The sequence below is a fragment of the Spea bombifrons genome, chromosome 1 (genome assembly GCF_027358695.1).
Source record: "Spea bombifrons isolate aSpeBom1 chromosome 1, aSpeBom1.2.pri, whole genome shotgun sequence".
NCBI lineage: Eukaryota > Metazoa > Chordata > Amphibia > Anura > Pelobatidae > Spea > Spea bombifrons.
This window is the reverse complement of record NC_071087.1, coordinates 159,484,300-159,506,316: the sequence shown is the minus strand read 5'-3', so window position 1 is coordinate 159,506,316 and position 22,017 is coordinate 159,484,300. Positions and strand designations below refer to the sequence as shown.

Here is a 22,017-nt window from a genome sequence, read left to right as displayed (position 1 = left end):
TGTCGCTAAAGGACCGGAGCCGTTTTTGTGTTTTTGCCATGTCTTTCTTCAACTGTAATTTTTCTCTTATCAAGTGGTGCACCCACACAAATCATATATTGTTTTTTTCAGCACAAGTAGGGCTTTCATTTGAAACCATATTAAGCTGGGTAGTACATTGTTTTATTTGAAATAAACTGGAAAAAGTGGGGAAAAAATGAAAAAAACGCATTTTTTTTACAGTTTTGTATACATACAAATTGTACACACATTGAACCAATGGGAAAAAATTATCCCAAATATATTCATTAAGTTGTCCTGATTTGGAAACCACCCAACATGGCCAGGATTTTTATCTATTTTAACCAGTATAGGGGAAAATATTGCAAGGCATGCATTACGTTTTTGAAATGTAATTTTTTTCAAATTTGGCATGGTAGTTTAATAACTGCAATAGTTGTCACAGATACTGATTATCCCCCCAAAATTATATGTTTATGAACAGTAGATAAGTCAAGGTGTACAACTAGGGTCATTTTGACACTTTTCAAACAGGGATTTTATCGCCAATTGCTGCCAAATTTTGAGGTATTTTTATATTTTTTTGGTTTTTTTGCATATGATGCAATGTTGCTTTAGATTTTATATTATATTTTGTATAGAATATGTGCAACTGCAGAAAAAAACACCAACTTGTGTTCACCAACATCCCCCGGTTCCAACAAGGCCTCACATGCATGGTTCATGCAATTTTTGAGGAAGCTATGAGGGCAAAACTGGAACATGCGCATTTTACTTTTCAAATTTGGAATTTTCAGAAGTTGGTTTCCTGGGCCCATATCCCATTTGGGACATTTTGGAAGCCCCCCGCTGTAAATTACCCCATAAAAGTATATATTTATGAACAGTAGACAAGTCAAGGTGTTCAACTAGGGTAGTTTTGACAGTTTTCAGTTAGCCATTTCTTCACTGATGTCTGCCAAACTTCACAGGGAAATTATTTTATTGCGTTTTTAACGCATACATTTCAATGTTGCACTGAATTTCTTGCACACCATAAGTGCAACAGTGGAAGAAAGCACCACATTTTGTTCACCAACATCCCATGAGTCCAACAAGGCCTCACATGCATGGTTCATGCATTATTTGAGGAAGCTATGAGGGCAAAACTGGAACATGTGCATTTACATTTTTTTAAATATTTTTTTTATCAGATTACTTGTAAGTGACAGGTTTAGGCCGCTGACATCAATCAGGGAGACCGATCAATAATCAGCGACTTAAAATGTCACCGACAAGTGATCAGGTAATAATTATGATTTTTTCATTTATTAATAATTTGTGTTTTTTCATAATTACCCTAGATGACCCCCTCTCTCTTTGTAGAGCAGGGTCATCCGTGGGCTGCCATAATGATCCGATCACTCCTATTGGCCAGGAGCGATCTGATCAGCCCAGCATTTGACCTGGAAGCACCCTGGACTTTCAGGTCAGTGCTGTTATTTTTTTTATTATTATTATTATTATTTTATTAATTTTTTAAAATTAATTTATTTTTTAATTTTTTTTATTATTATTATTTTTTTACATTTTTTTTTTAACTTTCAATGCTGATGCTCCATTGAAGCACAGCATTGACTGGCATTTAGTCCCCACAAGCTTGTGGGGACTAATATTAACCCTTGCAATGCTGCGATGGGGGTCATACACAATCGCAGCATTGAAGGGGTTAATTGAGGAAGAGGGGGCTAGGGGTTAACTGAGGAAGGGTGAGGGTGGGGGGGCTGGTCTCCACACTCATGTGGAGACCAAAGAACCCTGTCTCCCTGTCCCTGAAGCTGCCTCTGGCAGCTGGGACACAATCTCCCATAGACTGGAGATTGTAGGGGAGGAGTCTCTCTGATCAGTCCTACAGGACTGATCAGAGGACTTCTGGGGGCTCGTTTTTGCTGTTGCTGGTCTGCCTGGGTTTCCAGGCAGACCACCAGCAGCAGAGCCCCCTACAAAACGGGAATTAACCCCTTCAATGCATTGAAGGCATTGAAGGGGTTAACGCTGCACTGACGCTCTCATGGAGCGATCAGGCAGCTGGGGGGTGTTGTGTCAGGTCCCCACACTTGTGTGGGGACCCATTCAACACCCCCCCCTTCCCTGAAGCTGTCTGCGGCAGCTGAAACCGCGATTGCAGATCTTTCTGCAATCGCTGTTTCTGCCTACAAAATCACTCCGTGGGAGTGATCGTAGGCTTGGGGGCGGGTTTAGAGAGGCTGTGCTGTCTGCCCAGGACTCCTGGGCAGACAGCAGCAGCAGCGCCTCCACGATCACCGCGATCGTGGTGATGTGGGGGCGTTTTTTGGAGGAGACGTACCTGGTACGTCCCGGTCTACCGGTGACCAGTAACCAGGAAGTACCAGGTACGTCCCGGTGCTGAAGGGGTTAAAGCAGGATGGAAATTGTTGTTGTTGTAAATATTGCTCCTTTAAAACTGATGTTTAACCCTTGATAAACATCAAAGTGGGGGGCAGCCTCTGGAAAAAACAGACACCTACACAGAATAGTATATAAGATAATAAGACGGGGCATTTACTCGCCTGCCACAACCAACTTTACTACATCGGCAGTCTTTAAGGAGTCCTCCGGCCCTCGTATACAGAATCCTCCTTGTCCCCGGCTATGCGGGGATACGTTTGATGGGGCTGCGATTAATGTTATGAGTAACGATGTAATGTAATACTGTGGTTTTGCGCATTTCACGTTTCTGCCTGTAGGGGGCAGTAAAACCCCTCAAATAAGCCACAGATTGGCAAAAGCCTGCCAGGTTCTGCCCGTAGGAAGCCGCGGAGTCCCGTAATGTCACTTTATCCGCGCTGCAAGCTATTCTGGGTCTGTGAATTCTGCAAAGCTACGGCTTCACCGTAAACAGACTGCGAGCGTCCAAACATTGGATTACCAGCCCTAAGCCAAAGTATTGCAGACATGTTGGCACCAGGCGCGCCAGATCACTGTCATAACGATCGCGCGGCGGGGGGATCACTGAGCCGGCAGCCAAAGTTACCGACGGGATGAGTGATGAAGCTGTTTGCCACTAGAGAACAGCATGTGAAAGGGTTAATTCCATGGGGCTAAGGGGCGAGCAGTGGGATTAAATTAACAGTTTGCATAGAAACATATAATCTGCCGGCAGATCGGCCCCATTCGGCCCCCGTCTAGTCGCCGTTTCTCCTGCTGTAAAGACTCGAACCTTAATCGTTGGTCTCGTCTTAGATTCAGGAGCCGGATGTCTATCCCATGCATAAAGTGGCGTAACTTCAGGGGTCGCAACTGCACCGGGGCCTGGGGCAACCCCTTGTTCCTGTCTCCCTGTACCGGCTCAAAATTATTTAGAAAGGGAGGGTAAGGGGCAAAGAAGAAACAGACAAGTTGTTTGGGGGCAATGATGTCCCAGACAAACTAGGGGCGTAGATGGCACAAACAGACTGTTTGGGGGGTTAGGATGGCACTGATAAGCTGCTTGGGAGCAATTTACAAGCTGTTTGGGGCAAAGGTGACACCGTGGGACATGTTGCTTGGCAATTTTCGCACCAGGGCCCTATGGTTTCTAATTACGCCCCTGCATGCATGAATTATTTGCCTGGCTGCATTACCCTCTACCACTTCTGATGGGAGGTTACTCCGCTTATCTACCACCTTCCCAGTAAAGTAATACTTTCTCTGTAGGTCTCTGTGGTGCTTGTAGAGCGTTTGGCCCCTGTTTCTCTTGCCCCATCGGGGGTCTGGGGGTGCGGGGTTTGCACTGCCCCTGGAGGTGCCCCGTGATTGACATGCATTGTATTTTGTTGGAAGAACTTCCCTCGCTGCCTCCGAAGACCCCAAACAGAGCCGAATGTTTGCTTTAGCTTTCATTAAGTGTCCGCAGCGGTTCCCGGGACGCCGGGGCAGCCATAACACCGCGCGTACGGCCCGTTATATCTCCGGACGTACAGCGCCTCTCTCTCCCTGCTCCTGATTGGCTGCTTAAATCCGTCTCTTCTCTTAGACAAAACATGAAACGCGTTCTCTAGAGGGTTAAAGGGACGGTTTAGAGACCCATGCAGCCCCACCGACGAAGAATGCGTATTAAATACTTTGTAACCCCTTTTATCCGTGTTCATTATTGTGTAGGGGAGGATGAAATTTCTTTAGGAGAAGCTGCAGCGCACGGCTCCTTCGCGAGGGGTCGCCGTAGCAGCGATCAGAGCCAGCAATCTCATATGGGGGTTATACCTAAAAAATGTGAGTCTGGTGCAAAGTTTGGAACGTGGGCTTATCGCCGTAGCAACCGACGACAGACGCTGTGATAAAGAATAGAGCGGCGGTGGGTTGTGTGAACGTGCGCGCCTTGGAGCCTTTACTCGTAAAAAATAAAAACAATCCTGGGAAAAGCCGGCGGATGCTGCGTGTCCGGGGGGCCGCGGGGGGCCACGCTCGCACGTACGCAGCAGACTGCGTGGCGAATCCAGGGGTCCCGTGTGTCACGTATGTACCATGTGAGCAGGACCTCAACCATTGTTGTAATGAAGCCTTTAAAAATGTTTATTTTTGCCGCTCTTGGTTCGGGGCTGGAAAGGCTTTCTTTGTCTACTAAAAACCTCGCGACGCTTTCCTTTATTCCCTATTGTTTCCTACTGCCCCCCCCCCCGGGTGTTTGTTTCTGTGGGAAATCAAAGTAGAATTTTATCTATCTTGAGAAAAAATCGTTTTGTCTGCCGGGGCCAACGTTTCGTAGCCGGCCGCGGAAATAATGCTCCCCGAGCCTTTCCTGTTCCTGAAATCCCTTCCATTAAGAGGAAAGTCTTCGTTTTTTCCTTTTTTCTTTAGCATTTCCTTCGTCGGTTTATAAATAGATGTTTGGGTTTTTTTTTTTTTTAACAATAAAATGAACTCGAAGTCCTCACAAGACGAGCTTCCTGTCTGTAGCCGGCAGGTAAACGTCTCGTTACGAGGCGGCAGGAACGTGACCGGCTCACAGCTGGAATTTGGGACTCCCTTTCAGAACACGGGACAAAGATCACGGAACAATGTATCACGCTGCGTGTGAACCCCCCAGCGCTGTATACAGTAATATAACCCCCCAGCGCTGTATACAGTAATATAACCCCCCAGCGCTGTATACAGTAATATAACCCCCAGCGCTGTATACAGTAATATAACCCCCAGCGCTGTATACAGTAATATAACCCCCAGCGCTGTATACAGTAATATAACCCCCAGCGCTGTATACAGTAATATAACCCCCAACGCTGTATACAGTAATATAACCCCCAGCGCTGTATACAGTAATATAACCCCCAGCGCTGTATACAGTAATATAACCCCCAACGCTGTATACAGTAATATAACCCCCCAGCGCTGTATACAGTAATATAACCCCCAGCGCTATATACAGTAATATAACCCCCAACGCTGTATACAGTAATATAACCCCCAGCGTTGTATACAGTAATATAACCCCCAGCGCTGTTTACGGTAACATGGCAGAAACCTGGTTTTATCTCATTTTGTCTTTAATAAACTCCTTTATCTGCAGACCTGGAGGTGTCGTTGCCGTCAGTCATGTAATATTTTGGGTGATTTTCCCGGCTCAAACACCACACTGAGCTGATGCTTTATGGCGATGCTAATGAAGTCCATCCTTCATAGACTTTCATTATTCAGTGTCTGACTTAGACTGAGGCATTCTATTGTTCCCCACAGGCAGTATGATAAGGAGTCGGGGGGTTTAGTAGATCGGGCATCAGATAACAGAGCGAGAATCATACAAACGGCTGATATGCAGCTGCCTGAAAACATTATATTATGGGGCAAAAACTACAACTACAAAAATAAAGAAAACGGCTCAATAATTTTGAAAACTTATTTTTAATCTGATACCAGAAATAAAATTTAAAACTGGTTGGGGGGTTCTCTCTGTAACATAATCGCAAAAGGGTCGATAGTCATTTACAGCATTAACCCCGTCTGCGCCGGATTTCTGATCCATTTCATGTTATTTCAATGGCCAAAATTTGCTTTTCCCCAAAAAAGAGCATTTCTAATTGACCCCAAATGTTTGACCGGTAGTTTATTCTGTTGTATTTTGTCCCCAGTTTCACCTCTTTAACCCTTTGAGTGTATTTTTCAGGAGGTGTAAAGTCGAAACGACTCGTAATCTAACAAACCTCCCAAAATCAATGCCCGCGAAACATTCGCTTATATAAAATTCATTACTATTGATTTCACGTCGCTTTTCATTGACGCCCGTCGCAGGTGCGATGGGATGTACGCCGTACGCTCGGTCCTTCGTTTACATCGGTTCAACTCACACTGACCTTAAGCCTGCGTTTCAGACCGGGTCTCGAGTTACATCGTGGCAGACCTTGAGTTACATCATATCATTATTATCAGTTATTACTGAAAATGATGCTGTTCATTGGCCCGCGTGTTATTTATGGGGTTAATATAACTGATGTCATCAGAAATAAAAGTTTAGCAGCGTTCATCTCAAACTGGTTTCTTGGACATGACGATGACTTCACTGAACTCCAACGGCCTCCGCAGTCACCGGATCTCAATCTAATAGAGCACCTTCGGGATGCGGGGGACGGGAGATTCGCATCATGGATGTGCAGCCGACAAACCTGCAGCGACCGCGTGATGTCATCATGTCCATACGGACCGATATCTCTGAGGAATGTTCCAGCACGTTGTAGAAAGTCTGCCACGAAGAATGAAGGCAAAGGAGGTCCGACCCCTCGGTACTAGCGAGGGGTACCTAATAAAGTGGCCAGTGAGCGTATATGTAAGCAGAACATGTTGTATATGACACGACCACCGGCGGTATATATCTTGGTCACCAGTCATTTGAAAGCTTGTCTGCATTGAGCCAGACCACAATATGGCCCATAATACGTTTTTATCGTCCTTATTTGTCCCGTTTCCCGTTATACCGGAGATCGCTATCCACAGCCTGTTAATGAATGTAAAGTATTTTTTAAGGTAAACATGTAATTAATATGCACAATAGGTTAGAATTAACCCCATCCTGTCCCCTGGACTTTCTCCTGTGCCCCTTTAACCCTTTGGGTGTTAGAGAGATGATGCATACATTGTGCACCCTTACATGGAAATAAATATTCCAGATTATAGCGTTTGCCCCGTTCTATCTCGTTCACACATTAAATAATGCCCCGCGCTCGCCTCTTTGTGCTTCCGTAATAACCCCGGTATTTTCTCCCCATTGCTGCTCTCGGCTACGTTTGCCAAGTTTCACTCAAACAATTAATCAGACAGGATTTTTGTGCTGCGAGGTTTCCTCCGGCCGCCGCTCGGCGTACGTGATCAGCCGCAGGCTCTTGTCAATGGGTCGTTCTGTCTCTAGAAAGCGACGTGACGCTGTGTGACTCCTGGCCGGGGAGAGCCGCGCATGGGCTCTACCGGTCCAGAGGAAGCGTTCTCCTGGCCTCGGGACAATACGTGGGTCACCGGCATGAACCTCCCTCCTACACCCTCTTCCTTCCATTGTGCGGACGAGTCCCCCGGGACGGACTTGCGCGACGCTCTCGGGGTGAAAGTTAGCCGGACCGGTACCAGGACTCGTTGGGTTAGGGGGGGGGTCTTTGCCCCCCCCATGTATAGCAGGTGACTCAGTTATTTGGTCCGCATTCCACACTCATTAGTATCAGAACCTTCCAAAAATACACGTCGGCCTCCTTCCAAGTATGCGCGGGAGGAGACGGGTCTCTTCAAACTGAGCCATTGGGGAAGGATGGGTTAAAAGGGAGATTTCATCCGATTCTCCCGAATTAAGGAGAATGTCAGGTGTTACCACGTATTATGTTATAAAGGTTCGTTATGGTCAACTGGACTCAATAGGGTTTACAGATTAAAATAAGTAATATATATATATTTTTATTATTATTTATTTATTTTTTTAGCCAGGACTGTATGTTTTTTTTTGGGGGGGGGGCGACCAGGCTTTCCGCACAATGCAGATTAGTTTATATATATTTATTTTTATTATATCTAATTTTTTGCTGCAGTCTTTATACAAACGTACGTTAGGAAGCGCGTTGTATTTAATTATTACTTTTATTTATTTTTTGCCAAATATTTGATAATCGCTAGTTAAAAGATCTCGTTTAAATTGATCCCAGAAGATTGAGTGAAAGTTTTGGGACACAATAGACCTGCGGCTTACAGGGGATGCAGCTGTTTGGGAGGGAGTTGCGAGGGTTAATATAATATATATCCAGCTGCGGCAAATACATCCAGAGTCTGACTTCCTTAATAACCGCGATCCGTCAGCTTTCGATTGCCAGACTAAGGAAATGCGACCTGCGCAGCATCTCTCCGAACGGACGCCCCCCCCCTCCACGACCTATGGAATTTATATTAACCTCCAGCCTTCCTCCCGAAGCCATTCTGGGGAAAAAAACAATGATTTTCCCCATCAGAATTTTCACTGGATTTATTATTATTCATTATTTTTATTAAAAATATTAAAAATAATATTATATTTAATACTATTTAATATTATTTATTATTATTATTATTATCTTTAATATTATAGTTATTATTTTTGTTTATTTTTAGTTATTTTATTTTTAAGTAATTTTTGTTTAATATTATTTATTTAATTTATGTTGGCGCTGGGTGATTTCCAGCGTGCTTCATATTTAATTTAGCTGCTAAGATATTTAGGAGCTACAAATGTAATTTTATAAACCTAAAAATAGAAACCTTTTAATCAAAACTATAGTTTTATTAGTAGCAATAAATTTATATAAAATTAATGCAAATACGGATACACGAGCGCAAGCATTGTAGCTGCTAACGACCCGTTAATATTTACGGATATTTGTCTAAATCTTTCCATTCGTTGCCCAATTTAAAGCGTACAGCTGCAGCTTCATTCCGCGTGTTTCCGGTTAGCGGAGGATTTATTTGATCGCAGAGTATATCGCGTGATTGACCTCCTGGCAAAAGACCTGAATGGAGTTATTGGTGGTATTGTGGTCTGGCTCAACACAGATTGACATATGCCTACAAAACAGGATAAACACAAAGAGCTTGTTTTTCCCCCCAATATTTGTGCAACTGGCGCATGACTCGGCACAGGCTGGGCTTTCGATGGCACTAGAAAGACATGGGAATTATTAACGTGTTGTTGGCTACCCGCAGGAGAAGCCATATTGGTTTCTCCATTTACTGAGACCCCAGACAATGGACACTCGAGAATCGAGCCGGGATGCCGATGATAGAATGCAGATAATATCCGAACTTGCTGTTTTATAGCAGACAATCCTAAAATATAACTCCCATGAAACTCAGCCAGCCATATGCTGGAAAGCACTGGGATTGGGCTGGAATGGTACACGTGGTCGCCCTCTGGTGGCCGGACGAGGAAGCGCACTTTTCGTTAGGTGTCATTAATGCTAAATGTGGTCTCCGGCTCAGTGGTCCGCATTTAGTCGACTTATCTTGGGATCTTCCGGGAGAGCAGCGTAAGATCCTTAGACAATCAGGAGACCATACGGCCCCCTCCGGCCCTCCTTACTATACGATATGTAAGGAAGTTAAAGGGCAAGAGGTCGGGGGCAACAACGTATCTGTCAAGTAATAGAAACAAAGCAATCCAGCCCAAGACTTTCACTGCCGCTACTGTGCTCCTTGCACGTTGGCGCCATCGGTGTTGGTTAACGAGTATAATGGTGAATAATGGTGAATCGTGTGAATATAGATTAATGTATAGATGTGTATCGATATATATGGGCAAAATGTCTCCCCCAACACCTGTAGTCTAAGTACATTGGTTTATTTGGGGAATTTTAAGAGATCCGAGGCAAAGATTGCTAAAATCCAACCTCCTATTCTGAAGTCCTTTTCCAACTATTGGAAAGGGAAGGAATATGTAAATGGGGAGGAATAATGCTCATAATGTAACAAAATATGTTCAAATTATTTTGCGGGGATTTAGTGCCTTTGATTTATATAGTGCCAGCAATTTATGCAGCGCTTAATTATGTAATATATATATATATTACATGTGTGTATAAATATATTACATAATTGTGTGTGTGTGTGTGTGTATATATATATATATAATATATATATCCTTTTGTTGGAAGGCTTGCTGGGATGTTTCCCATATAGGGGGTCTTTGTCGTTGGAATGGATGAGAAGGAATCGAACACTGCTGTCTTTGGCCGGGAAGGAAATATTTGAAAGCCTCGTTTCCGTGAATTGTTTGGGTCTCGTTCGCCTTTAATTCAGGTCAAGGATTTCTACTCCTCCGTCCCCATCTCCCTCGGAATGGAAAGTAGAGCAGAAGAAGCTGTCCGGCCAAAATAAAAAAACACAAATCGCTGGCTGCTGATTACATATGAGACCGCCGTGCGTTCGGCCCGGCTATATTTAACACTTCGTGTCATCATCGGACGCGGGAAAAAATGTCGGGCTCGGACTTGATGGATTTTTAAATTATTTTCAAATTAAGTATTTCTAGTAAAACCGATGGCCGTTTCTCGGTAACTACCCGCTTTACTTCCCGATCTGTCAAACGGCATCGATCTGAAGAATAAAACAAACTTTAGAGAATAATAATATGGAATAATTACAATAAATAATAATATAACTTTAAGAAATGCTGAAATGCTGAGCCGTTGTTGTGATGAATGTTTATTTACAACGAATCTCCTGCGTTTCATAAATTCAGATGAATGCAATTTATTATAGATTTAAAATTTTTGAGTGAAAATAATCCCTTTTAACCCTTATATTTCGAGAAGGTGTGCGCGCGTTTGACTGTATTCAGTGCCGGACATGAATCTGTCGCAAGTCATTTAATAGCAATATTTACATTAACCCCTTAATGACAAAGACCGTACATGTACGGGCTCAAAATGCATTGGTTTTTAATGGGTTTACAGACCACCCGTTGTCCTTAGGGGGTTAAAAGAGCGGTTTAGGGTCTCTGATGCCCCCTCTACAGAGGAAAGTACGTGAATAACCCTGACCCTGTGAGAGTAATTTAATTTTATAAGCATTCTAACTCACCTGAGCTAGCGGCTGCACTGCTCTTCTCCTCGGCAACCCAACTATTCTTGGCCCTGATTGGCTGCTTGAAGCAGATCATCAGCGGCAGGAAAGTGCTCTCATTGAAACCAATGGCAGCGTTTTCTGCCGACACGCGTCTTAATAGCGGCACTCGCCAGCTCTGCAGCTGACCGGGGGAAGTACATCGTGCGCAGGAGAGGTGCCTTCAGCCCAACACATGGCCTGGTGAAGGCAAAAATAAATACGGGGGGCGTTCTGTAGAATCCCCCAAATCGCCTACAAAAGCGACATCACATAAATTTAAAGCGATTGTATCCAGATCCTTCTCCGTCTAAAGAGAGGCATTTTCTTTATTTTTTGCAAAATTCGGTGCAGAATTGTATATTTTTTTCTTATTTAACAAATTTAAATAAACGGTATGTATATATAATGTGTATATATTTCATGTGTGTGTATATATGTGTGTGTATATATATATATATATATATATATATATATATATATATATATATATGTTATTTATATATATATTATATTTAACAAATTAAATATGAAAATAGCTTCATACTAAATGGGTTTAGTCAAAATATAAATTAGTCAAATAGAACGGACACGTCCTTGGTTTAAGTAAAAACTTGTGATTTCGGCTTGTTTTTATTTTTTCTTACTCGTTTATGTGAATTATTATTTTTTTATTGTTGAGTAAACATTTGGAAACAAAATAATATCTTTGTTTTTAGCAACAAAATAACTCTCTGCAGTTTTTACGCTCTATTGACTAAAACCAACATTGCTTTGCTGATAGGGGCGCTCGGGGGTCCCCCGCGGCCCCCGCGTTAGTGGGAAGCCAGGAGCATGATCGGTCCTTGTTGACTTTCAATCCTGTTTAACTTGGAATATTTTCGCCGCTGTTATCGTAAACTCCCCCGCGTGTAAACAGATAGAAACGCCGAAAGAAAGGGGCATCTGAAGCGGGGTTTTTTTTTAATTGTTTTTTATTTTTTAAAGTCGCGGCGGAAATACTTATCAGAGGGGATGTTTATGGAGGAGCCGCGTTTTGAGGATCCAGTCTTTACATGTCCAAGCAAAGCTTTTTTTAATGAGCTGTTTCTGTATCGCGTCCAAAGTTTTTGTTGTAAATAAAAGCAGACATTTCTATGTTGAAAGCGCTGGGGTTTATTTTTTTTTTTTTTTTTTTTTGATGGCCCGTTTTGCATAAAACACGTGAATTTCTAAACATTGGACTCTGAGACTCTTGAGAAACACATGGTGAGGTTTTTCTGTTCCGTTTGTTAGCGAAAGCTCTCGAAAAGAGATGAATTAATATTGAGAAATATTGAGTTTATGCCTTCTTAAAGGGCAGCCCCAGCGCTGTATACAGCAATAACCCCCCCAGCGCTGTATACAGCAATAACCCCCCCAGCGCTGTATACATCAATAACCCCCCCAGCGCTGTATACATCAATAACCCCCCCAGCTCTGTATACAGCAATAACCCCCCCAGCGCTGTATACAGTAATATAAACCCCCCAGCGCTGTATACAGTAATATAACCCCAACGCTGTATACAGTAATGTAACCCCCCAGCGCTGTATACAGTAATATAAACCCCCCAGCGCTGGATACAGTAATATAAACCCCCCAGCGCTGGATACAGTAATGTAACCCCCAGCGCTGTATACAGTAATATAACCCCAGCGCTGTATACAGTAATGTAACCCCAGCGCTGTATACAGTAATGTAACCCCCAGCGCTGTATACAGTAATATAACCCCCCCAGCGCTGTATACAGTAATATAACCCCCCAGCGCTGTATACAGTAAAATAACCCCCCAGCGCTGTATACAGTAATAACCCCCAGCCCTGTATACAGTAATATAACCCCCCAGCGCTGTATACAGCAATATAACCCCCCAGCGCTGTATACAGTAATATAACCCCCCCGCGCTGTATACAGTAATATAACCCCCCCGAGCTGTATACAGTAATTTAACCCCCCGCGCTGTATACAGTAATATAACCCCCCTGCGCTGTATACAGTAATATAACCCCCCGCGCTGTATACAGTAATATAACCCCCCCCAGCGCTGTATACAGTAATATAACCCCCAGCGCTGTATACAGTAATATAACCCCCAGCGCTGTATACAGTAATATAACCCCCAGCACTGTATACAGTAATATAACCCTGTTTATCTGCAGACCTGGAGGCGGCCGTTGCTGTCGGTCATGTGATATTTTGGGTGACTTTCCCGGCTCAAACCCCACACTGAGCTGATGCTTTATGGCGATGCTAATGAAGTCCGTTCCTCCATAGACTTTCATTAGTCAAAGTGTCTGACTGGGTGATTAAGACAGAGCCATTCTGTTGTTCCCCACAGGCAGTATGATAAGGAGTCGGGGTGTTTAGTAGATCGGGGATCAGGTAACAGAGCGAGAACTCCTACAAACGGCTCATATGCAGCTGTCTAAAAATATTATGGGGCAAAAACTACAGCTGGATTAATTGTTTTTTTTATCTGATACTCGAGCTTTAAGGGAGTGTAAAGGAATCTTCACGTTAAAATCGAGCTAAAAATGTCCTCCGAGACGACTAAATCCCAACCATAGCTGTGAGGGACGATCGTTTAGACATCACGCAGTATTCATGGATTCGTTTGGAACAATATTGTAAAATTTGCGTAATTCTTCCACATAAAATTTGTTTTTACAGAATCTCCATATGAAATTTCTTTTTTTGTATTTATTTTTTTTTTCTTATTTTTTACTTGTCCAGGAACTCGAATTCTTTTGCATAATCCTATCATCCTTACATTTTCTTTTAAGTTCATTTGATGATAAACTGCTTTTCCCGTTAATTCTTACTGTATTTTTTCCCCATAACTTCACTCTCCTCCGATCTAACGGATTATGTGGTCTAAATGATTTTCCCGCCTTCCTTTCTCCTGTAGGGCTTTCACCAAGCTCCTCACGAGGCGGAGATCGCACAAACCAAAAAGTTATTCAGGCGGAAGCGAAACGATCGCAGGTAAGAGGCAGAACCGCTGGTTTGGGGATTTTTTTCTTTTAACGCCATTATTGCCAGGACTGGCTGTCAGCTCTTGGGGTCGGCGCCTCCCTTAAAATACCTTTTATTAAGGACACTGGAGACGCGTCTCTGCCTTCTGGACTTCCACATCATCATCATCGAGTATAGCCAGCGGCCGCGTGCGTTCAACCAGCGGCTCCAAACCCTATTTTTAGGGCTCGAAATGCCAGAATCGGCTTTTGGAAGCCGTCAGAATTCCGTGTTTTCTGTCATAGCGACGACTATTTGATGGTTCCAGAGGGGACATTTAGGCGGGAGGTTCTCCAGCTCAAGGAGTTTTATTTTTCACGAGCTGGGTTGTACTTCTGGTGCTCTAGAAATAAAATGTAATAATTATGAGAGAAGATAATGATGATTTTTGTTGCTGAACGCCCCAGAAATCAGTACTTTTGGAACTGCAGTGTTTGGAAGGTGGCATCGGGAGTCTAGGGGTCTGCAGGGGGTGGATGGACTCCATACGATGGACCAAAGCAAGACGACGTAGAATGGAAAAGGGTCGCACGTGCATGCGCAGGTGTGATGGTGGCTTCTCTCCTAGTCCATGTTATAATAAGGGGACTGATCGTCGGATATGACACAGTAGGCAGATATTGGCTCCTAAAACTGTTTTAATCGCCGTACTCGTTATCCCCACCGCTGCCCAACTATTTGGAGGCTCTTTATTCAAATTTTGGTATTCCCAGAAAAAAAATGGGTTGTTGATGGGGTTTTTTAGTAGTAAAAATGAATAATTACACATTTTAAACTTTTTCGAACTTTGCCCCAGCATTGCTTTGTATCAACAACGTCAACTGTCACCGGTCTATCTCCAACAAAGCAATGTGAGGACAAGCGCCCCATATGGTACCCATTACCCCCAGATCCGCGCCCTTCCCACCAGAAGACGGGCGGACTTTCTTTATATGTCAGACGCATGCCCGTAACTTGCTTTATTCCTTTTCATGATTAAAGGCAATTCATTTGAAGGCATTCTTTCGCGCACGTGATTTGGACCCGGAACAGAAATGTCAAGGCGGACGCGTGAGGTTGATAGAAACCAGGTTTATGCAGTCGGGGCCGTCGGCGTGGAATGTGCGGCTTCTTTTTCTTTCATTTTATTCCCAGTCGGGGGGCCATGGCTACCGTAGGAGCGCAAATCCCATTACAGTAAGCCAGCCTGAGGAGGGCTGGATGTAAGATCTAGATCCTTAATCCTCTTCACTTTCTGATGACAATAGGCAATGAAGGGTCTTTTTTTTTTTTTTTATTACGATTTTTTAAAAAAAATGTTGGGCAATATTGAGCAAGATTGGCTTATGACTAGTTTTTTTTTTTTAATTACATCCTAGTGACTAGAGTTGGGTTTTTTTTTTGTATTTTACCATATGTTAAATCATAATTATCTTTTTTTTATGTTTAGTGTACTAACGCCTATTTATGTTTTTTTTTTAAAAAAAAATTATTTTATTATATTTATTTATATAGCTCCAGTCAGTAAAAATTATTTTAAATCACACCCAATGACAAACTACCCCAGGTGATTAGAACATAGCCCCAAGCGTGTGACACGTAACGCAGCGTGCAATGTATGGCGTCAAACATACATACCAGGGACGAGATTTGGGGAGCTCCCCCATTAAGCCGGCGCCCTAAAGATATTCTGTTAACGTTGACGTCCTTTTATGATTTTTTTTATTATAAGACACAGGACCCGATTCCGCGTAGTAGTCTATAGCAGTCATTTGAATCGCCGTGCGGGGCGGCCGCGCTCCCCCTTTCCGCGCAAAGATTTAAAGGAATTATATACTTAGTCCGATGGAAAACGGTCTGTTTTTCGTTTCCTCCTCGCGATGCGTTGTGGAACACGCTAGGCCCGTGTAACTGAATTGCAACGCAGATCTTCCCGTTATTATGTCTGATAAGCCGCCATGTTTTAATGCATTATTACCGGTAAATATAAAGGCGAAAGGAGCACCGATGTCTTATCATTTCTTTATGGCATTTAAAGCAGGGAAAGTCGCTTCCGGACTTTACGTTTAGCACGGACTCGTGTTTTTTTTAGGACATGTGAGTCGGTGCAGGCATTCCTTAGCTATTGGTGCTGGAAAATGAGATTTCTGTTTCACTAAGCTCCTCCCCCAACTGCCTCTACTGGAACAGGAAGTGTACTTCGGTACGCGGTCGGTAACTCTGCCACTGAAGCCATGCAACTCGCTGTACTAATGGACTGTGATAACAGATATATACTATATATACTATATTTTACATCTCTTTTTCTCCAAGACCTACCCCTGCATTGGACCATTAAGCTGCCCAGGGCCTGATGCAGGGCCACGTCCCCGGTCCCTTTCATGCCAAGGGGGTCTTCCAGGAGATACGGCGTTATATATATATGCTGGCCTCTGCCTTAGAACTACAAGAGGCCAGTATAGCAATTTAAATGGGCCGCGTTCAAGGGAGATCCCCCACCTTGGAGGTTAATCACAATAAAAGCATTTTCAGCTTCTACGGCAACGGCCTATCAGTGCCAACTTTTGTGTCACGTGACAATAAGGTGTTCCTGGCCAAAATTATGAATAAGGCAAATTGTAATATAATAAAACTATTATTATAGAGTTGTTTTAGAGAAAGTTTTGGGCGTTCGGCAGGAACCAGGAGTTCTGTTTCGAATGCATAAAAATGCCGTTAAAAGGTGGAACGGAGCCTTTAAAAGACTGCAGGGGTAGAATCGCGAGCTGCACACGTAACATGCGTGTTAAAGGATACTTAGTGAATAAAGGTGGCCGCTCCACCGAAGCCGCCGTAGACTGTAATAAACAATCTTCTCCTCACCCTGGCCCCCCGGCGCGGCGGGAAGAGCGCGGCAGCCGTCTGATCACGTCTCCGCCTGCCGTAAACGGGGGTAAATTCCAGGAAATTGAGTTATAAGAGGATCCGACAGACACGGGACATTCTTATTCTCCGTAACAATGTGTTTTTGCCTCTCCGGCGTTGAATAGGTTTTTTCCTAAAATGTTCTGGAATTGATAAACACAGAAGGGTGTGTTTATTCTCCCCGATTTCTTTAAGGAAATGCGTTCTATACGGGGAAGAAGGATGCAGACGAATCCATAGAATAAAAATGCCCGATGGAAACGGCAAATCCATAAAAACGTGGGAAAAAAAGGTATCCCTGCGGACGCGACTTCCTATCGGTAATAACTATTGTTTTACTAAACGCCGGATCGTCAGCGCTCCCTTCTCCATCGGATTTATCCATCATACATCCAGCCAAGTATAAATCCTGTAAATAATCCCTGTGCGGAGAGACGTCTGGGACCTGTGGCCCCGGCATGGACCATCCCCCCCCACACTAAAGGCTGTTTTGGGGTATCCATGACCCTACACGCCTTTAGCTCCATTTTTACACAAGGTCTACAAACCCCCCCCCCCCACAAACATGTTCAGATGGCCCATTAATACTACAAAATCCTGGCAGTAGCAAAAACAAGTATCCAGTGATGGTGCAAATGCTGCCTAATTGCCCTTGCTACAACATGCATCAAATAACTGCATGGAAATGTTTTTGGTTTTTTATTATTTATTTAAATACCTGTTTTTTTTTCCTGAATAAGTCTCTCTTGTGATATGGGATCAGGTTAAATCATATTCCAGGCTTTATGAATAATATTTATAACACTCCGCCAAGTGCAGATCCACGCGCGATGCCGAGTTGCAGGGTATTAATCGAGAAATACCGACCTGTAACCGAATTACCAAGAAGATCAAAATATCCCCGTCTGGATCAACACGTTAGAAGCAAACTTTGGGGGGACACATAATAGTAAAGCAATTTAAAGCCTGTTTGTAACCCATTCACTGCCAGCTAGTTGAATTGGCCACTTAAAGGAAAGTATATTTTCATGGGGTTTTTTTATTTAATTTTTTATACTTTTTTTTTTTTTTTTGGCCTGTGCGTGTTACCGAAATATTTTGTTTTGAAGTTCGCCCCACGGAGAAGAGGACCTGTCTCGAATCTTTATCTAATAGAGTTCCTCTCCTCTTTCTCCTCCCCATCACTTACAAGGGCTTCACTAACATATCAACAACAGTCAGCAACTTGACAAAGGAGAGATAACTGAATGGAGAGGGGGGGGTCACACGGATCGCATTTTAGGTACAGAACCGTAAAATGTAGGATTTCGGAAAAAATGCCGATCTGGTGGATTTTTGGGCCATAAGCTGCTGGTTGTTGTTAATTGGTGGAGAAAGGAGAGAACTCCGGAAGAGGAAATTGTTTAACCCGATCGCATGCTCTTTTCAAACCCTTAACTCAAGTCTAAGACGAGACCAAGCACTGATTAAGGTCTCTACAGCCGGAGAAACGGGCCGACTAGATGGGGCCGAATGGGGCCGATCTACCATCAAGTTCTATGTGTTTCATGAACCAATGCCCAAAACCGGACAGCACCGTGAGGAATCGCCAATGAACCAACCTGTCCCCCTAATCATTCCGCATGCAGGATTCCCCGAACAATCATTCCTGGGGAGTTTCATATCACTGGCTTTCCATAAATCCCGTGGCTCAACGCCAGAGGAAATTGTGTCCTAAAAACAGAGATTTGGCAATTATTTCACTAAGTTCCCTAGGAAGCCTGGAGTGAATCCTCTCCGGCCCCCGTGCCTTATGGTAATCTCATCTAGCCTCGTTTCAGCTGAGTGTCTTCAACGCGCAACGGTGTGGCTTGATTTGTAGTAAGTGGTCTACGATTGCTTCTCTGTCCGGAATTAGATCGAGAAGGCAAACTTATTAAGGTCCCCCCACCCATGGGATGTGTGTAAACATGGCAAAGTAGGTGAGAATGTGAGTTGAGGAGCCCTTTTGGGTAACCCCTTTTATCGATGGTTCCTGCAGCAGAAGACCTTGTTGGTCACTAACCTTTTTACCAACTCCACACATGTTCCTGTGACCTTTGACCTCCATGTAACCCGGGCGTCTTTAGCAATAATTAGGAAATTCCCGGATTTTCTCGTTAATGCAACAATTAGAGACGTCAGCGCCTAAGTGACAGGGATTGTTAAACGGTCACGTCTCCCGCAAGCCTTCAATGAATTACAGCATTGGGAATTCGCTCCGTGAAAGAACGTTCCCATCTGGGGTCGGTTATGACGAGAACCCAAATTCTAATACATCAAAAAGTTCCCATTCAACTTTCCACTTTTTAATTAAAACAACTGAACTTCTATTAGTGACCCCCCCCGATTCCATTTCGTATCAGAAAAAACCAGAGGAAAAGTAAATAAATATGAACACGGGCCACCAGCCGGCCGGGCTCACATGTGTTCCGCGTTTACGTTTGACATGACATCACACGGAGAATTCATTTTGATTTACGCGCTGATGTGTTCCTAACAGCATAGAAGCAGGAAGCTTTTGCTTTTAGGAGAACGTGATCACTTTGGTGGCATGTGAACAATTATTCTTCAAGACTTGAAAGCGGAACAATGGGGGGTGGGATTAAACAAAAAGATTAAACAAACAATATGGTTTGATAAATCCCCCCCCCCCCAAAAAAAAATAATAAAAAAAAATAAAATAATAATAAAAAAAAAAAATATATATATATATATATATAGTATTAAATATAGCATTTTTTATAGGAATAATAATTGAATAAATATATATTTATATATATATAGATTTTTTTTATATATATAGTATATACAGTTGTATGAAAAAGAAAGTACACCCTCTTTGAATTCTAGGTTTTTGAATCAGGACATAATAACAATCATCTGTTCCTTAGGTCTAAAAATTAGCTAAATACAACCTCAGATGAAAAACAGGTGACTTATTACAACATATAGAAAACGAGGGGTGGTTCTACAAGCTATTGAATCATAAGGTGTCCTTAGTTTTTCACATGGCTTCTTCATTTTGGCTTTATTTTTGGTGTAATATGTCATGTGTTGTTCATCTGAGGTTGTATTTACCTAATTTTTAGATGATTATTATGTCCTGATTTGTAAAACCATTGAATTCAAAGACTGTACTTTCTTTTTCACACGACTATATATATATATATTATTTTTAATAAATGAATCTGATTGTACATCCGTACAATCTGGTCGGCCATAAGTATGTGGAAATTTATAGGTAGGATAGATAAGTAATTGGGCAACGTATGTATCCTTTCCCATTTAAGTTCTTAGTCCCCTTTTTAATTTTTTTTATAGTTTTGTTTTTTTATTTAGGGCCAACAATTTCCGCAGAGCTTCTTATAGTCCCTACATTCAAAGGGTCCGGCTCATCACGCTTACTTTCCTCGGGTTTCTCCTGGTGGCCGCTGGTTACCGATCTGCCCGTGTGATGAAACGGGGGCTGTCCCGGCTCCGAGCCCCTCCGTGTTTATCCCTGTTCCGTGGTTTATCTGCTCTTGTGATCCTCTGTTCTGTGGGATGCACGGAACGTACTGTGTGAATTTGGGATACTTTGCATCGAAGTCTAAACTTTGCCGTCCCCCGCTAGGTTTTTGTTTGTGTTATCCGGTACGCGATGTTCCCGGTTGGCGGCGTGGCCCCCGTGGGTAGACAATACACGGCTTGTTCCAGCTTCTGCCGTGTTTTGTGATTTATTCAAGGCATTCTGATTATCCTCCGCTCTCGCCCCGTAGGTTGCATGTGTGTTTTCTCTTCCTCTGTATCTTGCTTATATTACGCTCTTCAACAAAACATATCGGCTTTCACCGAGCGTTTGGTGTTTGACTTCTGCTCAATCTACAAACTCCTAACCCCAGCCTCTAACAAAATGATTTCCCCAAATACAAAGTCAAATAAAATCATAATGACAACTAATAATTTCCATGAGATATTCTCCAGAGACAAGTAGGTATTATGACCCTCGCTCCATGAATAAAGAGGTTAAATGGGAAGTACATGGAGCATCAACCCCAGCGCTGTATACAGCAATAACCCCCCCAGCACTGTATACAGTAATATAACCCCCAGCGCTGTATACAGTAATATAACCCCCAGCGCTGTATACAGTAATATAACCCCCAGCGCTGTATACAGTAATATAACCCCCAGCACTGTATACAGTAATATAACCCCCAGCGCTGTATACAGTAATATAACCCCCAGCGCTGTATACAGTAATATAACCCCCAGCGCTGTATACAGTAATATAACCCCAGCGCTGTATACAGTAATATAACCCTCCAGCGCTGTATACAGTAATATAACCCCCCAGCGCTGTATACAGTAATATAACCCCCAGCGCTGTATACAGTAATATAACCCCCAGCTCTGTATACAGTAATATAACCCTCAGCTCTGTATACAGTAATATAACCCCCAGCGCTGTATACAGTAATATAACCCCCCAGCGCTGTATACAGTAATATAACCCCCAGCTCTGTATACAGTAATATAACCCCCAGCGCTGTATACAGTAATATAACCCCCAGTGCTGTATACAGTAATATAACCCCAGCGCTGTATACAGTAATATAACCCCCAGCGCTGTATACAGTAATATAACCCCCAGCGCTGTATACAGTAATATAACCGCCAGCACTGTATACAGTAATATACCCCCCAGCGCTGTATACAGTAATATAACCGCCAGCGCTGTATACAGTAATATAACCCCCAGTGCTGTATACAGTAATATGACGGCCAGCACTGTATACAGTAATATAACCCCCAGTGCTGTATCCAGTAATATAACCCCCAGCGCTGTATACAGTAATATAACCCCCAGTGCTGTATACAGCAATATAACCCCCAGCACTGTATACAGTAATATAACTCCCCAGCGCTGTATACAGTAATATAACCCCCAGTGCTGTATACAGCAATATAACCCCCCCAGTGCTGTATACAGTAATTTTGAAAAATCTGGTTTTATCTAATTT

At 43.1% G+C, this 22,017-nt stretch overlaps 1 protein-coding gene across 1 annotated transcript in view; it reads left to right on the top strand.

The window, feature by feature from the left end:
- CTIF (cap binding complex dependent translation initiation factor) overlaps window positions 1-22,017 on the top strand; it is an 83,210-nt gene that overhangs the window by 25,036 nt on the left and 36,157 nt on the right. Inside the window, exon 7 of the mRNA XM_053448241.1 lies at window positions 14,004-14,080. Within this exon, the coding sequence (XP_053304216.1) occupies window positions 14,004-14,080 (77 nt within the window). The remainder of the gene's footprint in view (window positions 1-14,003; window positions 14,081-22,017) is intronic.